This window comes from Ictidomys tridecemlineatus, chromosome 10 (genome assembly GCF_052094955.1).
Source record: "Ictidomys tridecemlineatus isolate mIctTri1 chromosome 10, mIctTri1.hap1, whole genome shotgun sequence".
NCBI lineage: Eukaryota > Metazoa > Chordata > Mammalia > Rodentia > Sciuridae > Ictidomys > Ictidomys tridecemlineatus.
Genome location: NC_135486.1, coordinates 4247404 through 4270422, shown reverse-complemented (window position 1 = coordinate 4270422; position 23019 = coordinate 4247404). Strand labels below are relative to the sequence as shown.

Here is a 23019-nt window from a genome sequence, read left to right as displayed (position 1 = left end):
AGCTTCCCACTGCCATGATGTTCTGCCTCACCTTTGACCCAGAACAGTGGACTCAGCCAACTGTGGATTAAACCTCTGAAACCATGAACTGAAATCACCTTTCCTCTTATAAGTTGTTCTTTCTGGATATTTTGGTCCTGGCAGCAAAAAGCTGACTAACACAAAAGCTTTTACTGTTCCTTATATCCCTTATTCTTGCCTGTCACTATTACATTAACAATCTTATAAAAATACTGCTTTATTTTGAATTATACACCTAATATTTTCAGTTACTCCCCATTTCTTTTGGTAATTTATCATTTTGGAGAAAAGTCACTCTCATGAACTCTTAATTTTGACAAATTAGTCTAATTTTTGATAATGCAAATTAGATATGGCTAAACATAAAACTAAGCAAGTAAACTTTTGCACAAATAGATATATAACTAATTTAAAAGTTTATTACAAACTATAAAATGAAGAATATTTAAATTAATACCATTATGTAACAAAGGGTATTTATCAACATTTCAACATGAATACAGTACAGAGGTAGTCATGGGCCTGTTCTCAGTGATGACTCAACTGCTTTTCTGTATTCAGACATCTGAGAACCCTTTGTTTCCACAGCATGCTGTGGTACCATTTGGCCTTCCCTTCCCTTCATTTAAGAAATAGATCCACCTCTGTCTTTTTCTCATCCCTTAGTCTGCTATAATTGAAATGGCACTACTTGGCTACGTAGTGCTACAGTAAGGTAGTAACTAAAACACGCATTGAGACACCAGTACTACCTGGTGATCAGGGCTTCTAGGTGAGCATCCAGATGATCAGAATGTGGGGTGAGTGTGTGTGTGTGTGTGTATGTGTGTGTGACGGGGGTGGGGGGCAGGGTGAAAAGGACAAAAAGAGTTTTAGTCAACTTGAAAATAAGAAACTTAGAAGATTGTATAGGAAACAAATAGAATCTTAAAATCATTCCCGTGCCCCTAGAGTCCATAGATCCCATTATAGAAATCACTAGTCTGTAAGATAAAGGCCTTATCGCCCTGGCTCAGTCCCCTCCCTTTCCTGCCTTGTCTTTCTTTTCTACATTCTTACTGTGATGATAACATGCCACACTTGCCTGAATGCTTTCTCTGGCTATAGAGGCCCATCATCTATACCCTTTAAGGGCCATTCATGCTATTATTTCCTTGAAGTCTCTGCTCACCATTTCAGTGATAATTTAATTTTTTCTCTTCCTTTGAACACATCTTTGGTTTCCTTCTGTATCCAATATTTTGGCATTTTGGTTTTTTGTAATGTAATTTTAAACCATTTGATTTTCATGTTTTATATAGCACTAGACTTTTGGGACCTTAAAGGCAAAATAATATCTTAAAAATATTTTTTTTTTGCATAATCCTTAGGACCATTGTTGATATTCTTGAAACATTTTCTTGGGGAATCAAATAATTAAATGAAATGCTAAGTATTACAGATTTAGTTTTGTGGCAAAAATATGTGTTTTCATTATGTAGAATATAAGCAAAACAGGTTGATATGGAAAATTTGTATTTCTGAAAAACTAAAAAGCTTTACTTTTTTTTTTTTTTTGCATCTATTTGTTCTTCATTTTCAGGACTGTTGGGAAAGATCCTGATGGCTATTCGAGATGCATGTTTTGAAATCTCAGCTATTCAAATGGTAGGTACTTTGAAGTAAGCCATAACATATTGAGGATTAAAAAATAATCTTCAATATTTAAAAAATTTTTTAGTTGTTGAAGGACCTTTATTTTATTTACTTATTTATTTGTGGTGCTAAGAATCAAACCCAGTGCCTCACAAATGCTAGGCAAGCACTCTATAACCCCTACCCGTAATCTTTAACATTTTTTAATTGAATGCTCTCTGAGCACTTTTAAACTCAGTGCATTAAAAAGAAAATGTTTTCTGAACTCAGTAACCTTATAATAAAAAAGTTTTTTTTTTAAAGAAAAATTATCAACTAGTTTGTAAAGTCATCAATCAAAACTTGTAAACTAATGAGAAGATGAATAATTATGAAATCTTATCTAGGAGTGTTAAGAAGTCTTAGCCAAAACTTTCTAAAAATGTTGCTTGTTGGTGTATTAAGTGATTATAGGATCTACGCCTACTCTAAAAAATAATAACTATAGGAATTTTAGCTTTAAACATTGACCTAGCTCGAGGCCCACAACCTAGCACAGTGATTGGCTGTAGTACTTAATGAAAATAATAGCAAGACAAAAAGTATTAGTTGAACTTATGATGGAGGCCTGGGAGTGTAGTGGTAAGTGCAGTCTTTGACTTTTGGAACCAGAAAGATCTATTTGTGAATCTGAGTTTAGCTGCTTTCTAGGTATGTGACACTGACCACAGGTCAAGCATTCTGTCCCTAGCTTTTCTCATCTGGGTGGTAAAAACATTAATTGTCTGAATGAGTTATTCTGAAAATTAAATTAAATAGCTGTACACAGTACCTTGCAGAGTTTATAGATCAAATTCCTGAGTATTTAACAGGTTATATCTTCTGTTATTATTGCATTACATTAATAAAAGTTGTGTGAATGTAAGATAAAACACTGATATCAAATAATTCTCTTCCTGTAATAAATTTTGCCTATGATGATAAATCCTTTCAACTTGAAGTATTGTCTCTGTAGGAAGAAATTTCTCAGTAATCTTTAATCTTGGTAACAATGGAGAAACAATGTAAGGGGGAAAAATAAAATGAAAATTCAGAGGCAGTTTTTAAAATAGTAGGGTTTTAGTTCTTGAGATCTGAAGTGTAAAGTTTTACTACTAGCTACCTTTAAGTCCAGCCTGCATAGGAATGACTTGTTATGGACTGACCTTGTAAACATATTCTTATTCATAATGTTATGAAAGGAAGTAGCAAGTCCAGATGATGTTTGTAAGTGTTTTGTTAGAAATCTGACTACGAATTTCTCTGAATTCTTTGGAGAAAAACAATACTGTTTTTCATTCCCTCTACAAAATCTAATTACATTTCTTTAGTAATATTTCTTTCTTATACCTCTGATCTATCAACAAATAATACTACATTGCATAAGTTCTTTTTATCAAGAATGAGGTTTTATTCAGATAGGTATAGGGTAGCAGATAAGAACACGACCAGTGGGATCAGACTGCTGGGAGCAGAATGGCAATCTGGGAAGGGTTCATCGCTCTTCTGACTCTTAGTAGCCTTATCTTATCTAGCTGTGCCATAAAATTGTGAGAAGTAAATTAGATAATGCATGACATATTAAGTACTCAAAGGTTATAAATTAATAGCACATTAATAGATAATGCATGACATATTAAGTACTCAAAGGTTATAAATTAATAGCACATTTTTACAAAAGAGGAAATTATTCAAGATTCACATTTTGACGGAGAATATCATGCTAAGTGAAATTAGCCCAACTCAGAAACTCAAAGATCAAGTGTTTTCTTTCATTTTTGAAAAGGAGGAAGGAAGGATAGGCTAACATAAAGAACTAATCAAATATAAATTAATAGACATATGAAAAGAAGTCTAATAGAGTAGAGGAAGGAGAATGGGAGAGGGGAGGAAGGATGGGAGGGAAAAGGGAAAGGATCAGGAAGTGAAATCAATTTCCATGCATGTATGGATTACTCAGGATGAACCCGACTACTATGTATAACGATAAAGCTCTAATTAAAGAAAAAAAGTCTGAATGTTATCTCTGATAGCAGCAGTGCTGGACCTTGGGGGAAAAGAGTAAGGATTGAAGAGGGATCAGTGGAGGGAGGTAGAGGAGGCGGGGTGGGGGAGTGCTGAACGGAGCAGGTCGAGCCCCTTGCTTTTGTGATTATGTCAGGTTGTTTCCTGTGTTGTACATAACCAAAAGCAATTAAAAACAAATAAAGAAAAACAAATTTAAAAGGAAACAAAAGAATTTACATTTTGAAGTAAAGAATATATCTAAGGGATAATATATGGTGAGTGCCAAGAATGGCTAATTTATTTTTCTTTGGTTGGTGGGCTTACAGTTTTATTTTATTTTTTAATATAGTTCAATATGGATCGTGTTAATGTTGAAGAATTCTATGAAGTTTATAAAGGTGTAGTGACAGAGTATAATGTAAGTATTGAAGTAAATTTAAAGCAAAACCATTTGGATGTCTCAAATCTTGGGGATCTCAGTATAATTTAAAATCCTTGAAAGTATTTCTTAAATTATGATTTGCAAACTATACATATGAGAAGGGCTAATATTCAAAATATATCAGGGACTCAAGCAACAACTCTGTAGTTAGAAAATAAAACACCTAAAGTAAAAATGGACAAAGAATCTGAACAGATATTTCTCAAAAGAAGAAATGTGACTGGCCAACAGATGTATGAAAAAATGTTTACCATTTCTAATCATCAAGGAAATGCAAATCAAAAGCTGCAATGAGATATCGCCTCCTGTTTGCTACAATGGCTATTATCGAAAAGATTAATGATAACAAACCCCTTTAGTTAAAAATGCTGAAGAAACTAGGGAGAGAAGGAATTTACCTCAACATTATGAAGGCTATAGATGACAAGCCTAAGGTCATTATCATACTGAACAAAGAAAAACTGAAACCATTTCATCTAAAATCAGGAACAAAACAAGGATCTCTCCTCTTATCACTCCTGTGCAATATAGTTCTTGAAATTGTATCCAGAGTAGTCAGGTAAGAGAAGGAAATTGTAGTGTTAAAAAAAGGAAAATAAGTCAAACTACCTCTGTTTGCTAATGATATGGTCCTATATCTATAAGACTTCTAGTTCATCAAAGTATCAGGATATAAGATCAAAAATTTTAAAAAAATAGCTTTTCTATATGACCCAGCTATCCAAAATTTAAAAAAAAATAGCTTTTCTATTCCAATAATTAATCTACTGAGGAAAAAAAAATCAGGAGAACAATTTAATTTATAGTATCCTAAAAATATAAAATAATTGGGAATAAATCTAAGAAGGTGAAAGGCCTCCAATGAAAATTATAGAACATTGAAGAGAGAAATTGAAGAAGACCTTAGAAGATGGAAAGACCTCTCATGTTTGTGGATACATAGAATCAATATTGTTAAAATGGCCATACTACCAAAAGCAATACAGACTCAATATAATTACTATCAAAATACCAATGACATTCTTCATAGAATTAGAAAAAAGTAGTCCTAAATTCATCTGGAAGAATAAAAGACTCAGAATAGCCAAAGCAATATCAAGCAATGAGAGATGCTAGGGGCATCACAATATCTGTTCTCAAATAATACTACACAACTATAAAAAACAGCATAGTATTGGCATAAAAAACAGACATGAAGACAATGGAATAGGGTAGAAGAGACAGATACGAACCCATACAGATACAGTCATCTGGTACTTGACAAAGGTGCCAAAAACATATATAGGAGAAAAGAAATGGTGCTAGGGAAGTTGGATACCATATGTAGAAGAATTAAATTAGATTCCTATCTCTCACCATGCACAAAAGTCAACTCCTAGTAGATCAAAGACCTAAGAATTCAATCAGGAGCACTGTAACTTCTTAAAAAAAAAAAAAAGTAGGCTCAATACTCTGACATATTTGCACAGGCATTGACTTCCTTAATAAGACTCCAAAGCTAAAGAAATAAAACCAGATTCAACAGATCGGATGGCACAGCAAATGAAACAAGAGCATGAAGGAAAGCCTATAGAATGGGGAAAAATCTTTGCCAGTTACTTTTCTAACAGGGGATTAATATTCAGAATATATGGAGAACTCAAAAAACTTAACACCAAAACCCCAAATAACACAATCAGTAAATGGGCAAATGAACTAAACAGATATTTCTCAGAAGAAGAAGTACAAATGGCCCACAATTATATTTTAAAAATGTTCAATGTCTTTAGCCATCAGGGAAATGCAAACCAAAACTACACTGAGATTTCATCTCACTCCACAGTCATCAAGAATAAAAATAACAATAAATGCTGACAAGGATGTGAGGGAAAAGATACACATTGTTGGTGGGACTACAGTTTAGTCCAATTACTTTGGAAAGTAGTAAGGATATTCCTCAAAAGACTAGGAATGGTGATATGACCCAGCTATCCAACAACTTGACATAAATCCAAAGAACTAAAGTCTGCATACTGTAGGACACAGGTACATCAATGTTTATAGCAGCTCAGTTCTCAATAGCTAATCTGTGGAACCAACCTAGATGCCCTTCAATAGATGAATGGATTAAAAAAAAACCTGTGGTATTTATACACAATGGAATATTACTCAGCATTAAAAGGGAATAAAATTATGGCATTTGCATCATAAACCCTCCAGTATCAAAATGTCTCATATGGCCTGCGTGGTCTGACCTCCTCTCATTTCCCTCCTGGGTCTCTCTCAGTTCCTGATACTTTTGATCTTCATATATCCACACTGTTGTTCTGCCTCCATCTCATGTTTGTTTCCCTTTTACCTGCAGTATACTGAGGGGGAGGGAAGATTCACTGGGTGTTCCAAATCTGTGAGGCCACCCCTGATTGTGTATTTCATGTCTGTTTCATGTGCAGAATTGAAGTGCCAATCAGTGTACCTGTGTTTCCCTCCTTGTGCTGCTGTGCTAGTACATTTTACTTCTTACAGTACACTCTTAATATTTTTTGCTTTAAATAATTATCTTCTTAAGCAACTAAAAAAAAGACAATGTGTTTATATTCACCCACATGTTTAGTAGAGTTTTGTGTAGATCTCCATTTTTGTCTGGCATTTCTTCCTTTCTTCCTGAAGAACTTCCTTTAACATTTCTTATAGTAAAAGGCTATTGGTGGTGAATTCTCCCAGCTCTTCTTTTTCTGGAAAAGTCTTTATTTTTCTTTGTTTTTGAGAATTTAGATTGACAGATGTGCTGCTGTTTATTTTCATGCTTGCTTTTGAACAGTTTCTGTTCCCTGTCTTCAGATTCATTGTTCGTTGGCAGTGTCTTATCCTAGTCACCCCATCCAGTCTTTTTGTTTGTTTTTGTTTTAATAACATTTGCAGTGGGGCAACTGTGTGTCTTACTTTATTGTTTCCCTTCTCCTGAGGGCTGTGGTCTATGGTGCCTGTCATCCAGAATCTGAAAACTGTTGTTTCATATATTTTGTCTAGTTTCTAGAAATTTAAGATGGGAAAATAAATCTGGCCCCTGTTATTCCTTGTTGCTGGAATGCATTATGGTTTTTAAAAGCTTCTTCAGGAGAAACATTTTGTTTTTATATGTTAATTTTTCAGCATTGGGTTCAAGGAGATAGGAACTACCAGTGTGTGTGATACAAATAGGAAAAGAAGCCAAAGGTAACTTTTAACTCTGAAGGATTAGTGGAATAGTGGCACAATTAAAAGAGAAGGGGTAAAATATTATCAAATTGTATTAATTCTTTTATATTATACATCATAGGAGATGGTGACAGAATTGTATTCTGGCCCTTGCGTAGCAATGGAGATTCAACAGAATAATTCTACGAAGACATTTCGAGAATTCTGTGGACCTGCAGATCCTGTGAGTTGTAATTATTAATCTAGTTTGTATTATTCATTCACTTAATATTTAAACAGATTTGCTATTTTTTATTTATTCTTTTAAAAATAATTTAAAAGTGAATGTATACCAACATCTTTACTCAATAGTATTTTGAATAATAACATGTTATAATGTTCCAAGAAAAATAATTTTTACTAGCCTTGAGACAATATAGAATATATAGAAGCATTTATTCTGGCACTTTTTTATTGTTTCTTTTTGCTAAATTGTCCAAGTACATTTTGCAAACTTTATAATGAAACTTAAGGTATTATCCTTTGACATAGGAAAGACATAAATAGAGCTCTAAATGTGAAGAATATCAATATGGTGACATCATCTGAGATCCATAAGTAAATATGAGCAATGGAACTTGTCACTTGTCAATGATCTCAGAGTACACATATGAAGATCTCTTAGAGTGCTTAGACTTGCAGAGAAACAAACAGGTAAGGACCAAAATATTGATGTTCAGATGAAATTCAAATGTCAAAGTGTTACATAGTAAAGGAGCAATTCCTGTGCCTTGGAGGTAATTAGACTTTGTTAGAGAGGAGAGATGTAAATAGGGATTTCAAAGACAAATTGAGGAACAAAGAGAATGGGGAAAATGCTAATGCATGCACAAAGAAAGCAATGAAGAAATTTGCAAATTTTCTATGCTGCATAGCAGGAATATATCCCTGGCTTCAATGGGAAATGAATACCTGAAACACAAGGAAATATATTTTCTTAAATAGAGGAAATAAGGTAGAGAGTACTAGTAGATCTGATTGTGGAATGGGTAGCTTTACGAGCCACAATAGGAATGTAGATTCTGCATAATTTGAATTCTATATGGTAGGAAATAGGAATTAACTGTATGTATGTAGCTCAGTTTTGCGCATACTAAATTATTCCTTTGATGTAACAGGAGACTAGATGGGAAGAGGTTAAAGACAGAGGCTCTAGAAGTGGAAAGGAGCAGATCTGATGGCATTAGTAGAGCAAGTCATCAGGGTCTCCTTAGAGTCTTCTTGGGGAGAAAGGAGAGTAGATATAAATAACGCATTGAGTGGGAATGTGTGGCAGTTATGCCTGATTCTTTTGTGAGAACTTTGGAGAAAACAGTGGTAACGCTATTTACTGAGTCTTAAGATAGAAAGGGATACTTTTTGGCTTGAAGAGAAAGCTGAACTCAGTTGTTGCATTCTTCTCATTTTTAATTTATCTTTAATACATGGTAGGTATTCATTTTTAAGATTAAAAAATGTGAGAGAACAGCTAACCAAACAAATAGGAATAAATTAAAGAAATGAAAAGTAGAACAAAAAAGGAGTTTTTGTTCATTCTTTCAGTCTCTCATTTGTTCAGTAAATACTGTGGAACCTGTTCAGGTGTTTGTAAATATAAAGATAGAAACTTCAAGAACTGACAGCCTGCAAATGAACAACCTTTCTAGTGGCTAGTTTTATGCACTGTGTCACTTGCATTGTTTGCAGGTGTTATGGGAACTTGAATTATAGCACTTAGCTCAGCCCAAGGATGGGCAACAAGGGTTGGGGAAACTTCTTGAGGAGAATGACATCTGAGCTGAATTGTGAGGAGTGAGTGAAACATAACTTGGTGTTACTGGGGAGGATCACAGTGTCGCTTTTGGGCTATAGCAGGCTCATGACTGTTGTTGAAGCTGAAGTAAAGGCAGGGAACGCCAGGATGGCTTTGCTGGGGAGGAGGTGGTGAGTGACGCGGTATGATCATAGACTCTGAAAAGAAAAACATGCTGACTCTCTTAGGATGTTTATTCAATGAACATATACTGAGTGAATATTATGTGCTAGGTACCACAGTTGGTGCAGAACAGAGATAACTAAAACAAAGTGTTGTTCCTTATGGATCATAATATCATGATAGCTTAATTTGGAAACTTTCAGGCCATGAATCTTGCCTCATTAAACATGGCTGGAATTACTGTACTGTGGGTTTTCGTTTTTGTGCTTTCACTTTTGTTGTTTATGAGCCTCACATGGAAGGGGGGGGTGACAAATAACTTGTGTACGTTGATACAGCAGGAGTAGGAGCTGTTTATTGTAGGACAACAGAGCTATTTATACATTCCACACAGCTTATCTTAATTAGCATAAACTAGATACATCAGTCAACCAATAAGGAATCTCCACACTTAATGGCTCACTTTTGTTACTTCTCAAACCATTCCCTCTGGCATTTTGCCAGGCACCATCCAGACTTGTTTACGAACTCTAACATTTCTCTGGAAAGATACCCGGTGTTATTTTGACTTGTTTACAGACCTTAACATTTCCCCCTTTTGTTTAATTTAAATAACAACCATAGTGGTTTTTACACAAACACCATAAATAATCTGCTACAAACAGAAAGGGAGGATACAAAATGTTACAATACCAAGCCAATTGATGGCTCCATGCAAGAAGCCCTTGGAAAAATTATACCAGCAATGACACCGTTAGCAAAGATACCCAGTTAAAATTTGTTGTAGATTACAGTTTGTTGTCTCAGTCCAGGTAAAGCAGTGTCTCAACAGATTAACTCACAGTCCAGGTAAATCACAGTCCAGTAAGTTCTGCAGGCAGCTAGCTTAAATCACAGTCCAGGTAAGTTCTGCAGGCAGCTAGCTTGATCCGAAGTCTCATCCAGTTTTCAGCTGAAGTTTCGTCAGGTTTTCAGCAACACCACAGGGGTTTTAAAATTTTGAGCTAATTTAATATGTAAAATGTTAATAGTGGTTTTCTTTGGGAAGTGGAATTATAGTAATGTGTTAGTTTTATTTTCATGTATTTTACAAATTTTCTTTAAAGCACGTGTAAGAGAAAATAATTTTTACTTTATCATAAACCTGAAAGTCAACAGACTTTTAAATGCAGAGGCATCTATCTGTTAGAACTGACTCTCCTTTGAGTCTCGGGGTGCTGAACTACATGCTGTTTCTAAATACAGATTAGGCTGTCAGACGGGACCACACGCATTTGATGGGGGTTTCCAGGACACAAGAAGCACAGTGGTAGTAGTTACAAACCATGCTTCCAAAACAGTGAGATGTCCCTTTCTCTGTGGCTCAGACTTCTTTGTTTTATCTAGTTCTCACCGCTTCCTTTTCCCCTTTCCCCTCACTTCTCCAACAAATAAGTATCGAAAGCTTACTACATGCTAGTCGTTGTGCCAGATGCTAACTGGGTTTATATTTGTTGGAAAAAATTTTAGTCTTAACTCTAGCAAAAGACAGAATTGATAATTAACAAGAATTTCACTTTAAATTTGCATGTATGCCAACCTGTTCATGTAGTATTCATCTTAAAATAATTTAGAAATTCATTCTTCATTACCTGCAATTCCCATATCTAAAGAAAGATATTGTTACAATACATGTAAATGTAATTATTACTTGGAGGACTGCCAGGTACATAATGGTCATGCAATTAATGCTAGATGAATTAGTGAATAGACTGTTTTTATGTATACCTAACATCTGGTACTCACTCATTGGTTAAAATGTATGTGACCTACCAAAATGGGTCCTTTTCTTTATTCTTTTATAAGATTTAGACCTATTTTATAATTTGATTCAGACTAACAGAAACCAGTAAGTAGCTTTGTAACTTACAAGTTGCAGATTGACCTCATTGCATCATTGAAGCCTTTGCTGTTGGCAGATTTTTCTTCCTTGTGGTCTTATAGTTTTTTGTTCATGAACTCATTGTTTATGAATAAAATTTCTTCGGTATCTCTAGACGTTCTAGAAGCAGTATCCAAACAGAATGGTTCACAAGACAGCTCATTAGGGAAGCAGGGGATAGGGGATAATTGATCATAAATTTATATTTTACTATCCAAAGTAAGAAATTTTTAATAAAATATAATGTTTAAATAAGAATACATTTATAAATCTATTAAAGTATATACATATTTTGAGTTATTCACTTATTTTACTAATAGGGATACTTGAAAACATTTGGAGGCCAATGGAAAATATATCATATTTTTTTTTACAATTAGAGATGTATTCACTCAGCACACCATCCCCACATGCAGAAAATAAGTCCACCTGGGCAGAATTCCAGATTTGATTCTTGAAAGGTTTTGATTGCACTTGCTGAAGAATTTTCATGTTTAGTACAGTAGCAGTTTTCATGCTGAGCCATTAGGAAACTCAGAGTCACCAAAGAAGTAGTAAATTGTCTAGAAGAATTGTACAGATTACATTTGCTCTTGGACTGGTAGATCTGTTAAGCCAAAATAATTTAACATACTGTATTGGTCAGCTTTCTGCTATTATGATGAAATACCCGAGGCAATTAATTTTTTTTTAAGAGAGAGAGAGAGAATTTTTTAATATTTATTTTTCAGTATTCGGTGGATACAACATTTTTATTTATTTTTTTTTATGTGGTGCTAAGGATCGAACCCAGCGCCCCACGCATGCCAGGCAAGCACGCTACCGCTTGAGCCACATCCCCAGCCCCCTGAGGCAATTAATTTATAAAGGATTTTTTTAGCTCCCAGTTCTGGAGGTTCCAGTCCATGATCAGTGGCCTCATCACTTTGGGCAGCTGGTGAGCTAACTGGATGGCAATGGTGGAGAGTGGGGGTCAGAGCATACAGCTCAAATCACAAGCTAGGAAACAGAGAGAGACAGGATGGGCCAGCACTCCTCAATCCCCTTTGAGGGCACCACTCCAATGACTGAAAGACTTCCCACTAGGCCTCACCTCTTAAAGGTCCACAGTATCTACCAGTAGTGCCTGGGAGCTACCCCCTTTAACACTGGGACCTTTGGAGGACTCTTCGTATTCACACCATAGCACGTGAGCATACTTTGTTTCATGAAAAATCTATTCCTAAAACATATTATGTAAACCACATCATATAAAATGTAAAGGATCTTATTTAAAAGAATCTAAAAATTTTTGTAAAATGAATATCCACCTTCATCTGCCTTTATACTTTGAAAACCTTTACCCTATCACAAGATTGAACTGAGTCAAATGTTTTCATGTACAAAAAGTGGCTTTACAAATTTTGATTAAATTTTCATTCATTTGATTGTCAAAGTGGTATTTTTATCTGTTACTTAGTAGACTTTACCAATTTTTTTAAAAAAATGTAGAATTAGTACAATATTTTGAAAATGTAAAGTTTTTTTTACAAAGAGTATGGGGAATTGTATAAACTTGGAAGAGAAATATTTGGGAGCTGGTGTCTGTTGTTTCTGTCATCTACATTACTAATAGATGGTCATGTACTTTATTTACTGAAGATTTTGAAACCCTGATCATATTCTTTATTTTCATCCAAGTTTCTCCCATCAACTTGGACAAAATAGGATTCCTTTTGTCATTGATTTGTAATCGTCCTACGTCTCACATTTCTCCTATAACCATGCTCTTGTTGATGAACATCCAAAGAGAGAGAGAGAAAGCCACCTTTGCAGACTGAACCCTGAGATAGTAGTACTTGCCTTATTTCCTGGCTCTCTGGGTCTCCTGATCCCCTGAACCTTGCACCTGTGACTTGGCTAAACCTCCATTCTTTGGAGTCCTGGTCCTTCCCTTACTGACAATATTCCCACTTTATGACTTCTCTTTGCTCCACCCAGACGCCACTGTTGTCCCTATCATACTCTTTATGGCATTCTCCTCATTGTTCCTACTTGTGTCCTTTGGCCACACCCTGACAATTCCACCTTAGATCAGTTCAGCCACCTACCTAGTACATTCCTGTGTATGGAGGAAGTGTCTTCCTGACCACATTTACCTGCTGATTCAAGTCACACTGATATAAGTTATATCTCCAATCACAGCTGAGCCAAGACTGCCAACTTCAAGCCTTTATTTTATAAAAAATTCTTTTATTTTTCTCTTTCTACTAATTCTCATTTTAGTTCATTTTACTTGATACTTTTACAATGACTTCATCCTTTTCTCCACCCAAATGGCATTATCTCTTTATAGAGAAAAAGTTAGCTAATCTTGTAACTCTCTTTCTTTACATGTAGTTTTTCTATTTCTGAATTCACCTTCTCACTCTAGTTCTAGAGATATGAATTTTCCTTCTCTTTCAAAATTTTCCACCTATTATTTATTCTTTCCTTCTTATCTTTCAGACTTTATTTTGTCTTCTGTATTTTGATTTTTTAAATAATTTTTATGGTTATAAAAGTAACATGGACATTATAGAAAAGTTAGAAATTGATTAATGTTTAATAAAGAAAATGTGGCCTATTATTCCCATCAGCCTGAGTTACTAATTTTATAAATTAATTGGGATCAGACAGTGTATACTGATTTAAAGAGCATAACACTACAGATACTGAGATTTTCATGTGGCCTTAAATATTTTTCAAAAATGTGAAGACATATTTTGTGGATTTTAGTTTTATATTGTCTTATGATAAAAAATAATTTGAGAGTTTCCTTATAATTAATCGTTATGTAATTTTTGATAAATATAACCAGATTGTATTTGACACCAACTCTCAGGTTATCTGCGATAAGGGTAGGCTGAGGCCAGCTCCTAGTGCAAAAGGCCCTGCTGCATTCTCTGCAGAGGGATTTCCTTCTCTCCTAGTTACTTCATGTCCTTGAGAAGACTGGAACAGGCTGCTGGCATTGGGGTAGAGTTTAAAAAATTTAAATACAAAGTTTCAAGTATCTTAATGGCCAATTCTAGTATTTATTTTCAAGAAGAGTTTTGTGGAGAAATACAGGCATGTGTTATTTGAGGCACCGAGGCTCTAGAAGAATAGGTTGGACGGGATTAAAAATAACAACAAAAAAAGCATCCTGAAAGTATAGCTAAACTGTTTGCACGAGAAATAATAGGAGTTTGGAAATAAAAGGGAAGAGAGAAGCCAAGGCACCGTAGAGGCTGAAGCCTGGGAGAAGAGACCATGGTCAGAGACTGGGTGAGTGAGAAGATTTTTCAGAACAGAATTTCTAAAACCTAAGTCTGAGGCATTTGAGTTTCTGGGGTGTGTATCCTCTTTGTCTTCTCAAACTTCAGTAAATCTGGTTTAATGTGGAGCTTTGGGTGGTGGTGGTGTGTGTAGAAGAGGAAACTGCAGGGCTGTAGCCCATTCATTGGGCATGGAGGGAGAGTGGCAGGTACTGAAGAGCAGCAGAGTATAGCTCTGAGCTGGCTGAGCGGAGGTGAGCACTGAAGCTGCCACCAGCACCAGGTGGCATGTCACAGCAGAAGGCAGCAAACACTCTTTTCATGTTCCTTGGCTTTTTCTTATCAGGTGACTCATCTTTCTCCTGATATATTTAACTCTGAGACCAAAGGAATGCAATGGGAGAAGGGAAGCAAATAGAATAGACCTTATAGCTGGAGTAATTTGGGGCCAGCACTGTCCAAATACAATGTGTGTATTACACTTACACGTGTTACATCTGTAATACAGTACATTGAAATTTTTTAGTAATTACATTAAAACAGAAGTAGATAATGTCAACAATATATCTTATTTAATTCAATATATCCAAAATATAATAAGGAATATAATAATATCAAAATCATTAATGGGATATTTTACATTCTGGTACTTTATACTAAGTCTTTGGAATTTATCACACATCTTATGTTCAGAGCATTTCTCAATCTAAACTGCCACATGTCAAGTGCTTAATAGCCACATTTGGCTGTCATATTGTACAAGTCGAGCTTAGGAACATAGAAGCCCTCTTCATAGGCAGAGATTATCGAAGTGCTACATTTGGGTTTGTTATCAGACAAAAATAATAATAATAACAATAATAATAATAATAATAATATTGCTAGTTCCACCAACAGTGCAAGTGTTCCTTTTTCTCCACATCCTCTTCAGCATTTATTATTTGTATTCTTGATGATTGCCATTCTGACTGTTGTAAGATGAAATCTTAGTGTAGTTTTGATTTGCATTTTCATACTTGCTAATGATGATGGACATTTTTTTTATATTTGTTGACCATTTTTATTTATTCTTTAAGAAGTGTCTGTTTAATTCGTTTTCCCATTTATTAATTGGGTTATGTTTTTAGAGATCCCTATCTCTATTTTTAAGTTTTTTGAGAATCCTCCATATATTTTTTCATCTTAGGATGCCCCAATTTTTATCTCCACTGGTATTCTCTTTTCTTCACACTTGTTAACTCTTATCTTTTTATAACTATCTTAACAGATATGAGATGATGTCTCATTGTGGTTTCAATTTGCTTTTCTCTGATAATTAGTGATGTTGAGAATATTTTCATGTACTTGTTTTTAAAAGAGATTATTTGAGCTTTTTGCTATTGTATATATTCCTTAGCTACTTTGGATGTTTATCTGCTGGGTTTCTGTTCTCGAGACTAAAAGGCTCAGGTTTACTCCAATTGAACTGGGCTAACTGGGCTGCATGAAATAACCACACAAGAGACACAAATACCTTTTTCTTTGGGGTTGCTGTGATGGCTTCTCTGACCTTAAGGGTCCACAGGAAGAGAGAGAGAGCGAGAGCATGCGCTGACCCCTTTTATTGAGGAGAAGCTACTCAAATGAGGCAAGGGGTCAGGTCAGGGGGCTGAGTCTAACTTCATGATGTCCACTGTCAGCAGGTTGACTGACACCTGGGTAGGCCACACCCAAGGGGACACACACAAGGCACTTCCATGGAAGATTCTATCCTAAACAGGGCAAGGAGTTGTATTAAAAAGGAACAGGTGAGTGTAGGTGTGTGTAGCTCCACCTACGGGGCTGTAACAAGACATACCCATGCACCGACCCTCAAACCCAAGAAGGGTGGGGAAAGCTCTGCCACATTTCTGTGACTGAGCGCCTCAGCACCCAGCCGGGGAGTGTGACCCAGTCATGTGCAAGGTTGGTCTCCCACATTTATCCTTCATCAGATTTATGGTTTGCAAGTATTTCTATCTTTCCAGAGATTACCTTTCCATTTTGTGAATTGCTCCTTTGTTGTACGGAATGATCAGTTTTTGTTTTGTTGTTGTCCCATTGGTTTATTTGTGTTGCTGTGACATGTGCTTTTGGTGTTATGCCCCCCCCCAAAAAAATCATTGTCATAGACAAATGTGAAGGAATTTTCTCTCTGTTTTCTTCTAGGAGTTTTATGGTTTTTGTTTTTAAGTTTAATTCTTTAATCCATTTTGAGTTAACTTTTGTGAGTGTGTAAGATAGGGACCTGATTTCATTCTTTGAATATGGAAACACCTTTAATTGAAGAGACTGTCCTTTTCCTATTATGTGCTCTTGGCCTCACATCACATGTGAGTTGACCATATATGTCTGGGTTTATTTCTGGGCTCTTGACTTTGTTCCATGGATCTGTGTGTCTGTTTTTAATACCAACGTGATAGTATTTTGATTACTATTGGTTTGCAATGTAGTGTGAAATCAGGAAGTGTGATGCTTTTATGTTTGTTCTTTCAAAGATTGCTTTTCCATTTGGAATCTTTTGTGGTTCCATATGAATTTGAGGATTTTTTTAATATAAAAATAGATTTAGAAGTTTTGTATTTATTTTTAGGGGGAAATATAAGCAAATTTGTGGATTGCTTTGGTTAATATGAACATTTTAGCTATATTAATCCCTCTGATCCATGAATTTGGGGTATCATTTTATTTATTTCTTATTTAATATTTTTCATCAATGTCTAATAGTTTTCAGTATACTGATCTTTTACTTCCTTGTTTAAATTTATCACTAAATATTTTATTATTTTTACTCTATTGTAAATGGTTTCTTCATTTCTTTTTCAGTGTATAGAAACACAATTGATTTGTGTATGTTAATTTTATATTCTGCAATGTTATTGAATTTATTAACATCAAACAGTTTTGGTCTTTAGTGTGTCTGTATATAAAATCATATTGTCTCCATTCAGAAACAATGATAGTTATGTTCTGAGAAGCCACCACGAACTGATGAATATTGAACTGTTGCTCCTAAGGGGAATATAAGATTAGGTTCCTGTGAGCCTGTGGTCACAACATATGCATTAATGAGGTGACCAGACACAGTCTTATTTTATGAGGGTTTCTGTTTGAAGATAACTTATTCAGTCTGTACTGTTGGTTCCGTAACACTGAACTCGTGACCAGCACCACTGCGACTTGGACTTCAATGGTGCTCAGATTGTTCATATTTCCTCCATGAGGCACATGGCAGCATCCTCGAACCTGGGACTTTAGACAGCACTTTAGCTCTGTGCTTGGGGCCATTGCAATAGTGAATCACCAACAAAAATGAAGAGAGAGAGAGGGAGAAGGAAGGGGTGAAATGTGATGCTAACTAGTGTGCAAAAAGTGTTAACAAGTGAGAACTCAAACAACAAAGGCAGAGTGTTACCTTGTTCAGCCTCTACTAGGAACTTGCCCTCTGGTGACTCAAATTTTTGCTGCTCTGCACACATCTTCCAATCACAATAAATGTGCTTTTAGTTTTGACTTTGGGTTATGAATAAATTTTAGTTAGAAGGTAAATATGCAAAATGAGTCTACAAATAATGAGAATTGGCTATAGTCTTTACATTTTAAAAAATGAGTTTAAATGACTTTTATAAGGAAAAATAAGTAGCAATGCCTGCTTAATAAAATGTCTGTCTAAAGAAAAAAATTTCTCCCGAAAAGTAGGTGGTTCTAAGGGATTTAATACAACTAATTTGAAAAACAAAACAACAAAATATAGACTGGAAAATACTTATGTTTTAGGGTTGTTATTTTTCTTGGATTTCTTTTAATTTGGTGTTAAATAACTTCTTCAAAACTTATCAAAAATAATAACTCTTTTGTGAGCCTAGAAAGATGAAACAATGTGACCTAAAAGTTGATTAATAGAAAATCAGTTAACATAAAGCTACTGAATACAACATTAATATTTTTCTATGAAAATTGAAACTTTATTACTGGGAAGCATTTTCCTGAGAAGGCAGAAAATGTAATGCAGATTCACATGTCAGTTTACTGCCATTTCACATATTTTTCTGTAATATATGGTGTACGCAACTAAATTTAATAAAACCGTTTTCTCTTTTTTTGGTTAGCCATTAAATATTGTAGTGGGAATTTTGATCCCAGAACTTCTTCCCCTTCCCTTCTTTCTTTTTTAAAATTATGTGTGTGTGTGTGTGTGTGTGTGTGTGTGTGTGTGTGTAATTTTATTTATTACATATGTATGTCATTTTATAGCAACATGCAGTTCCTGTTTTGCTTTTAGAGTGTACTGTTTTCTAATGGAAGACACATGTATTTAGATACTAAGAATATTTCCTAGAGCATCTGAAATTACCACAGAAGTATCTAAACAAGCTTAGAATACAGTCTTCTTTAGATGAATACCAAATATTCTAGTTCCCAGGGGCCCCAGAGCTTCTAATACTGAATTGTGTTGTCACTTGTTGTTTGTTGTCACCCCACTCAGGAAGCAAGCATTCAGATACTGTTCAGGTTGACCCATGCATTTCTAGAATGAAGACTTCAGTCTTAAGCAACCAACAATAATTAAAACAACACCAACAATGCTTTATATGTCCAGGCATGGCTTCTAGGATAATGGAGAATATTAAAAAGACTCATTTGTGATTAAAACTTCCAAAGACTCCCAATGGCATAGACTTGGGGTAAGCTAGAAATAAGTTTCATTATAAGGGATTTGTGCCTTTTGCCTCTGTTTTGTTGGATTGGGATTTATTCTATTTCATTAAACTAAAATTATTAAATACATTGTGGGTATGGGATCCTCAAAAGTGATTGTAATAGACTTTGGCTTAGCCATGTGGAATTTTTAATCTAGTGAGAATATGATCATTAAACAAATGATTACAAATATGTCTATATTATAACAACATGTTGAGTGCTTTAAAGAAGTAGGATAATTGTGTCAGAGCTTATAACAGAGGTTCTAGCTTAATTGAGATGAAGGGATTCCTGAAAGATTCTCAATTATTCTGAATCCTGAGATAGAGAACACCCAGGTATGGAAGTCCTAAATCTTAGAAAAACCTAGTACATTCTAGGAATTCAAAACGAATTTTGGCTCTAGCTGAAGGTGCAGAGGAGAGTAGCCTTTCATGCAGTTGAAGAGATCATTAAAACCAAAGGATGAAAGCCACATTAACTAGTTTGTATTTTCTTCAAGTGCAGTGGAAATGCCATGGAAAAGTTTAAATGGGGGATTGATATGATAAAATTTGTATTTTAGAAGAGCACTATGACTGTGTGGAAAATTGATTGGAAGAGAGTAAAGTAATTCTGACTAGAGATGATGGGACCCTGGGCTTAGATGGTGATAGTGGAGCTTTCAACATGTATTTCATAAACAGGGCTGGCAGAAGTTGATAATTTGGATGAGGTCATGTGTAACTAGGTAGTATATCTACCATAGATGAAGAAATTCCTGATAGACATGACTACTATATTTTCAAACAGATACAGCAACAGATTAAAACACCAAAGCCTGTTTAACTTTAATCGTTATTTAAAAGTTTTTCCTGGCTATGGATTTAAAATTTAGGTACATATAAATAGCTTTTACTCTCGAAAGTAGGAAAGAGAAATGGAAATATGCATTCCATCTTAAGTTTAGACTCTAACTTAACTACCTATCAGCTTTTAGTAAATTTAGAATTCCTTGGTCTTTGAAGAGTTCTTTAGTATGTCTATTTTGTTTTGTTTTTCTTCTTTCTCTTCTCCTTCTTCTTCCTCCTCTCCCCGCCCACACCTCCTCTTTTGGTACCAGGAGCACTTAAGTACTAAGCCACATCCCCAGCCCCAGCTCCTTTTAAATTTTGAGACAGGGCCTCACTAATTTGCTGGCCTCTAACCAATCCTTCAGCTTCAGCCTGCTCTGAGTCACTGGGATTACAGATGTTCACCACCACATCTGACTTTCTTTCTTTCTTTCTTTCTTTCTTTCTTTCTTTCTTTCTTTCTTTCTTTCTTTCTTTCTTTCTTTCAAGAGAGAGAGAGAGAGAGAGAGAGAGAGAGACAGAGAATTTTTTTAATATTTATTTATTTTTTAGTTTTTTCTGCCGATACAACATTTTCGTTTGTATGTGGTACTGAGGATCGAACCCGGGCCGCATGCATGCCAGGCGAGCGCACTACCGCTTGAGCCACATCCCTAGCCCTGTTTTTTTCTTAAAATAGTGACTTGGCAATAATAAGATTTTACTCAGCTCCTTCAATGTTAATTTTGTAGGTTTTTTAACTTATTTTTTAAAAATGCCATATTCCACTCTGCTGTAACCAGCAGGTGTTACTTCTTGTTAGTTCTACTTTGGAGATTCAGAAGTGGGTGGCATTAGTTGATTAGAATCCGATAACAGATGGTCTATTAAAACATGTTTTTGAAAACCTTACTCAATTGAAATTCACCTACTATATTTTTCAAACCAGTAAGTCTTGAGTGTCTTTCTGTTACTTTACTCTCTCCTGTAAGTGTGATCCAGGCATATACAGGTTACATTTAGAAACTATCTTGGATTACTCTGAGTTTTGATCATCAAGTCTTCCATTTAAATAATATAATTGGCAGCTAGGAAATGTGATATTTTGCTAAGGTGTCACACTTAATACTGTAAAACATGCAAATGAAATGTTAGTTTAATCATTAAATACCATAGTATCTCTATTTTCAGAATCACAGAAATGGTTAGGAAAGAATTGATCTTCCTTTTCTTCAATCAGATTTCACCTTTGTTGTTTAAGTATAACAACGTATGTAAACTTTCACTGACAAAGTTTCCATTTTTATCCTTTCTTACTGCTTTTTACTCTTAGAAACATATCTCAAGGTTTCTAAAAGTCTCTTACATGTTGCAGAGGTAATATGCACAGTAGACCAGGTCCAAAACAGTTGTTTTCATGTCTCTGATTTATTCATTCATTTAGCCAGCCAGCCCACCCACTAGCTCACCAACCACTAACCAACCAACCATTTACTGACCTTCAGAATGCCTAGTATTCTTAGGTACTATCAATGAAAAGATGAACAATCCATTTTTCCTGAGCCAGAGGAATTTATTTCCAAAAGGAAAGAATTGTGTAGTCCTTAATTGTAATAAAGTCTTACAATTGCTGTGATATATATGTGAATTAAAAGGGGAAAAAAATAGGATCAGATAAGTCTGAGAAATGCTCGGGCATGTGCAGTATGACTCTTTACTGCAAGAATCTAGAGCATTTTAATGCTGACATGCATTGTAAATCTCCACAAAGGTCCTCTGGTATGAGATATTTTCCAATTTCTTGCCAAATAGTAAAGATGACAACCAGGATAAGAGGAAATTCCTAACTATAATTTTTGCTAAGCTGCCTGCAGAGACCTTGAAGAAATCATAAAGAACGTTTAAACATAGCTTTTACTTTTTAGGGAAAAGAGAAAGATAAGCAGAGCTACATAAATCTATACTTCAACATTTTAACTTCTTTGCTTCAGCATCTTTGTGTCCATATCCTCCCTCCCCCTGCAGAGGGTGTTCCACTGATGCAGGGATTTCTCTGCTTTCCTGCCTTGGATTTTCTCATCAATATTAGAGACTTACTCATCCTGGTACACTAAAACTCATAAATACTTGAGTTTTTAGGCCTAGTCTCTAACTATAAAATGAAAAGTATTGTCTAAAGTTAAAGGAATTTAGAAAAATATTTTTTTTCTTCTCCCTTCTGCTTCTGAGAAAATGGAAGTCCAGTCAATTTTGATTTGCTTCCCTTTAAAGGAAATCCTGAAACTTATCCCAGAGCAGATATTCTTATGCTGGTGTCTATAGACTATTAAGGTTTGGAGAATAGGACTTAGAGAGTCTGTGAACTTGGGTGAAAAGAGGATCCTGTATTTGTTTTACTAAAATCAACCAAAGATCAGAATTCCCATGAATATAAGCAGCAAACCACTATAGTAGCTATACCTTTACTTTGCAACCAGTGGAAATTGCATGTATTTTCATATTGCATCACAGTGTTATCTCACTCATGGCTATTTTTAAATTATAGGAGTCATTAGATCAGCTACTAGACCTTATTAAACAATTCTTGATTTAATTTCCTTTGCAAATCTATGTATTTTAAGCATTTAAAAACATTGCCCTGAGTAAGGTTCAAGGGCTTCATCAGACTGCCAAAAGAGATCCTTGGGACAAGACAAAGTACGAATCCTTGTCCTGGAGAAAGCCAACTGGAGCTCAAGTAAGGATCCCTGTAGTTAGACAATGTCATAGTAGCCCAGGGCAGCTTTTTCCTTTTTAGTCCTCTCCTAGCATTAATCTCCCGTACCATCTCTGTTCCAAGCCTCTGAGAAACCCCTCCTAAGAATTGTAGCCCATTTTTCTAAGTCATTCTTCTAACATTTGCTTCAGTATTTTGTGGGAACCAGTTACATCCTAAGAACTATTCTAGATACAGTGGTGAACAGAACAAACAATAAACCTTGCCCTCATGGGAGTAACATTTTATTAGAGGGAAATAGACCATGAACAGAATAAAA

General features: G+C 35.1%; 1 protein-coding gene across 7 annotated transcripts in view; it reads left to right on the top strand.

The window, feature by feature from the left end:
* The window catches only part of Nme7 (NME/NM23 family member 7), a 165751-nt gene that overhangs the window by 89086 nt on the left and 53646 nt on the right, over positions 1-23019 (top strand). For 6 of the 7 annotated variants that reach the window (XM_078022274.1, XM_021722680.3, XM_021722682.3 and 3 more), the window contains 3 exons: positions 1604-1668; positions 4031-4099; positions 7422-7523. In XM_078022274.1, coding sequence (XP_077878400.1) covers positions 1604-1668; positions 4031-4099; positions 7422-7523 — 236 coding nt within the window. Of the gene's footprint in view, positions 1-1603; positions 1669-4030; positions 4100-7255; positions 7344-7421; positions 7524-23019 lie in introns of those variants that run through there. The other variant, XM_078022277.1, reaches the window with a different exon arrangement.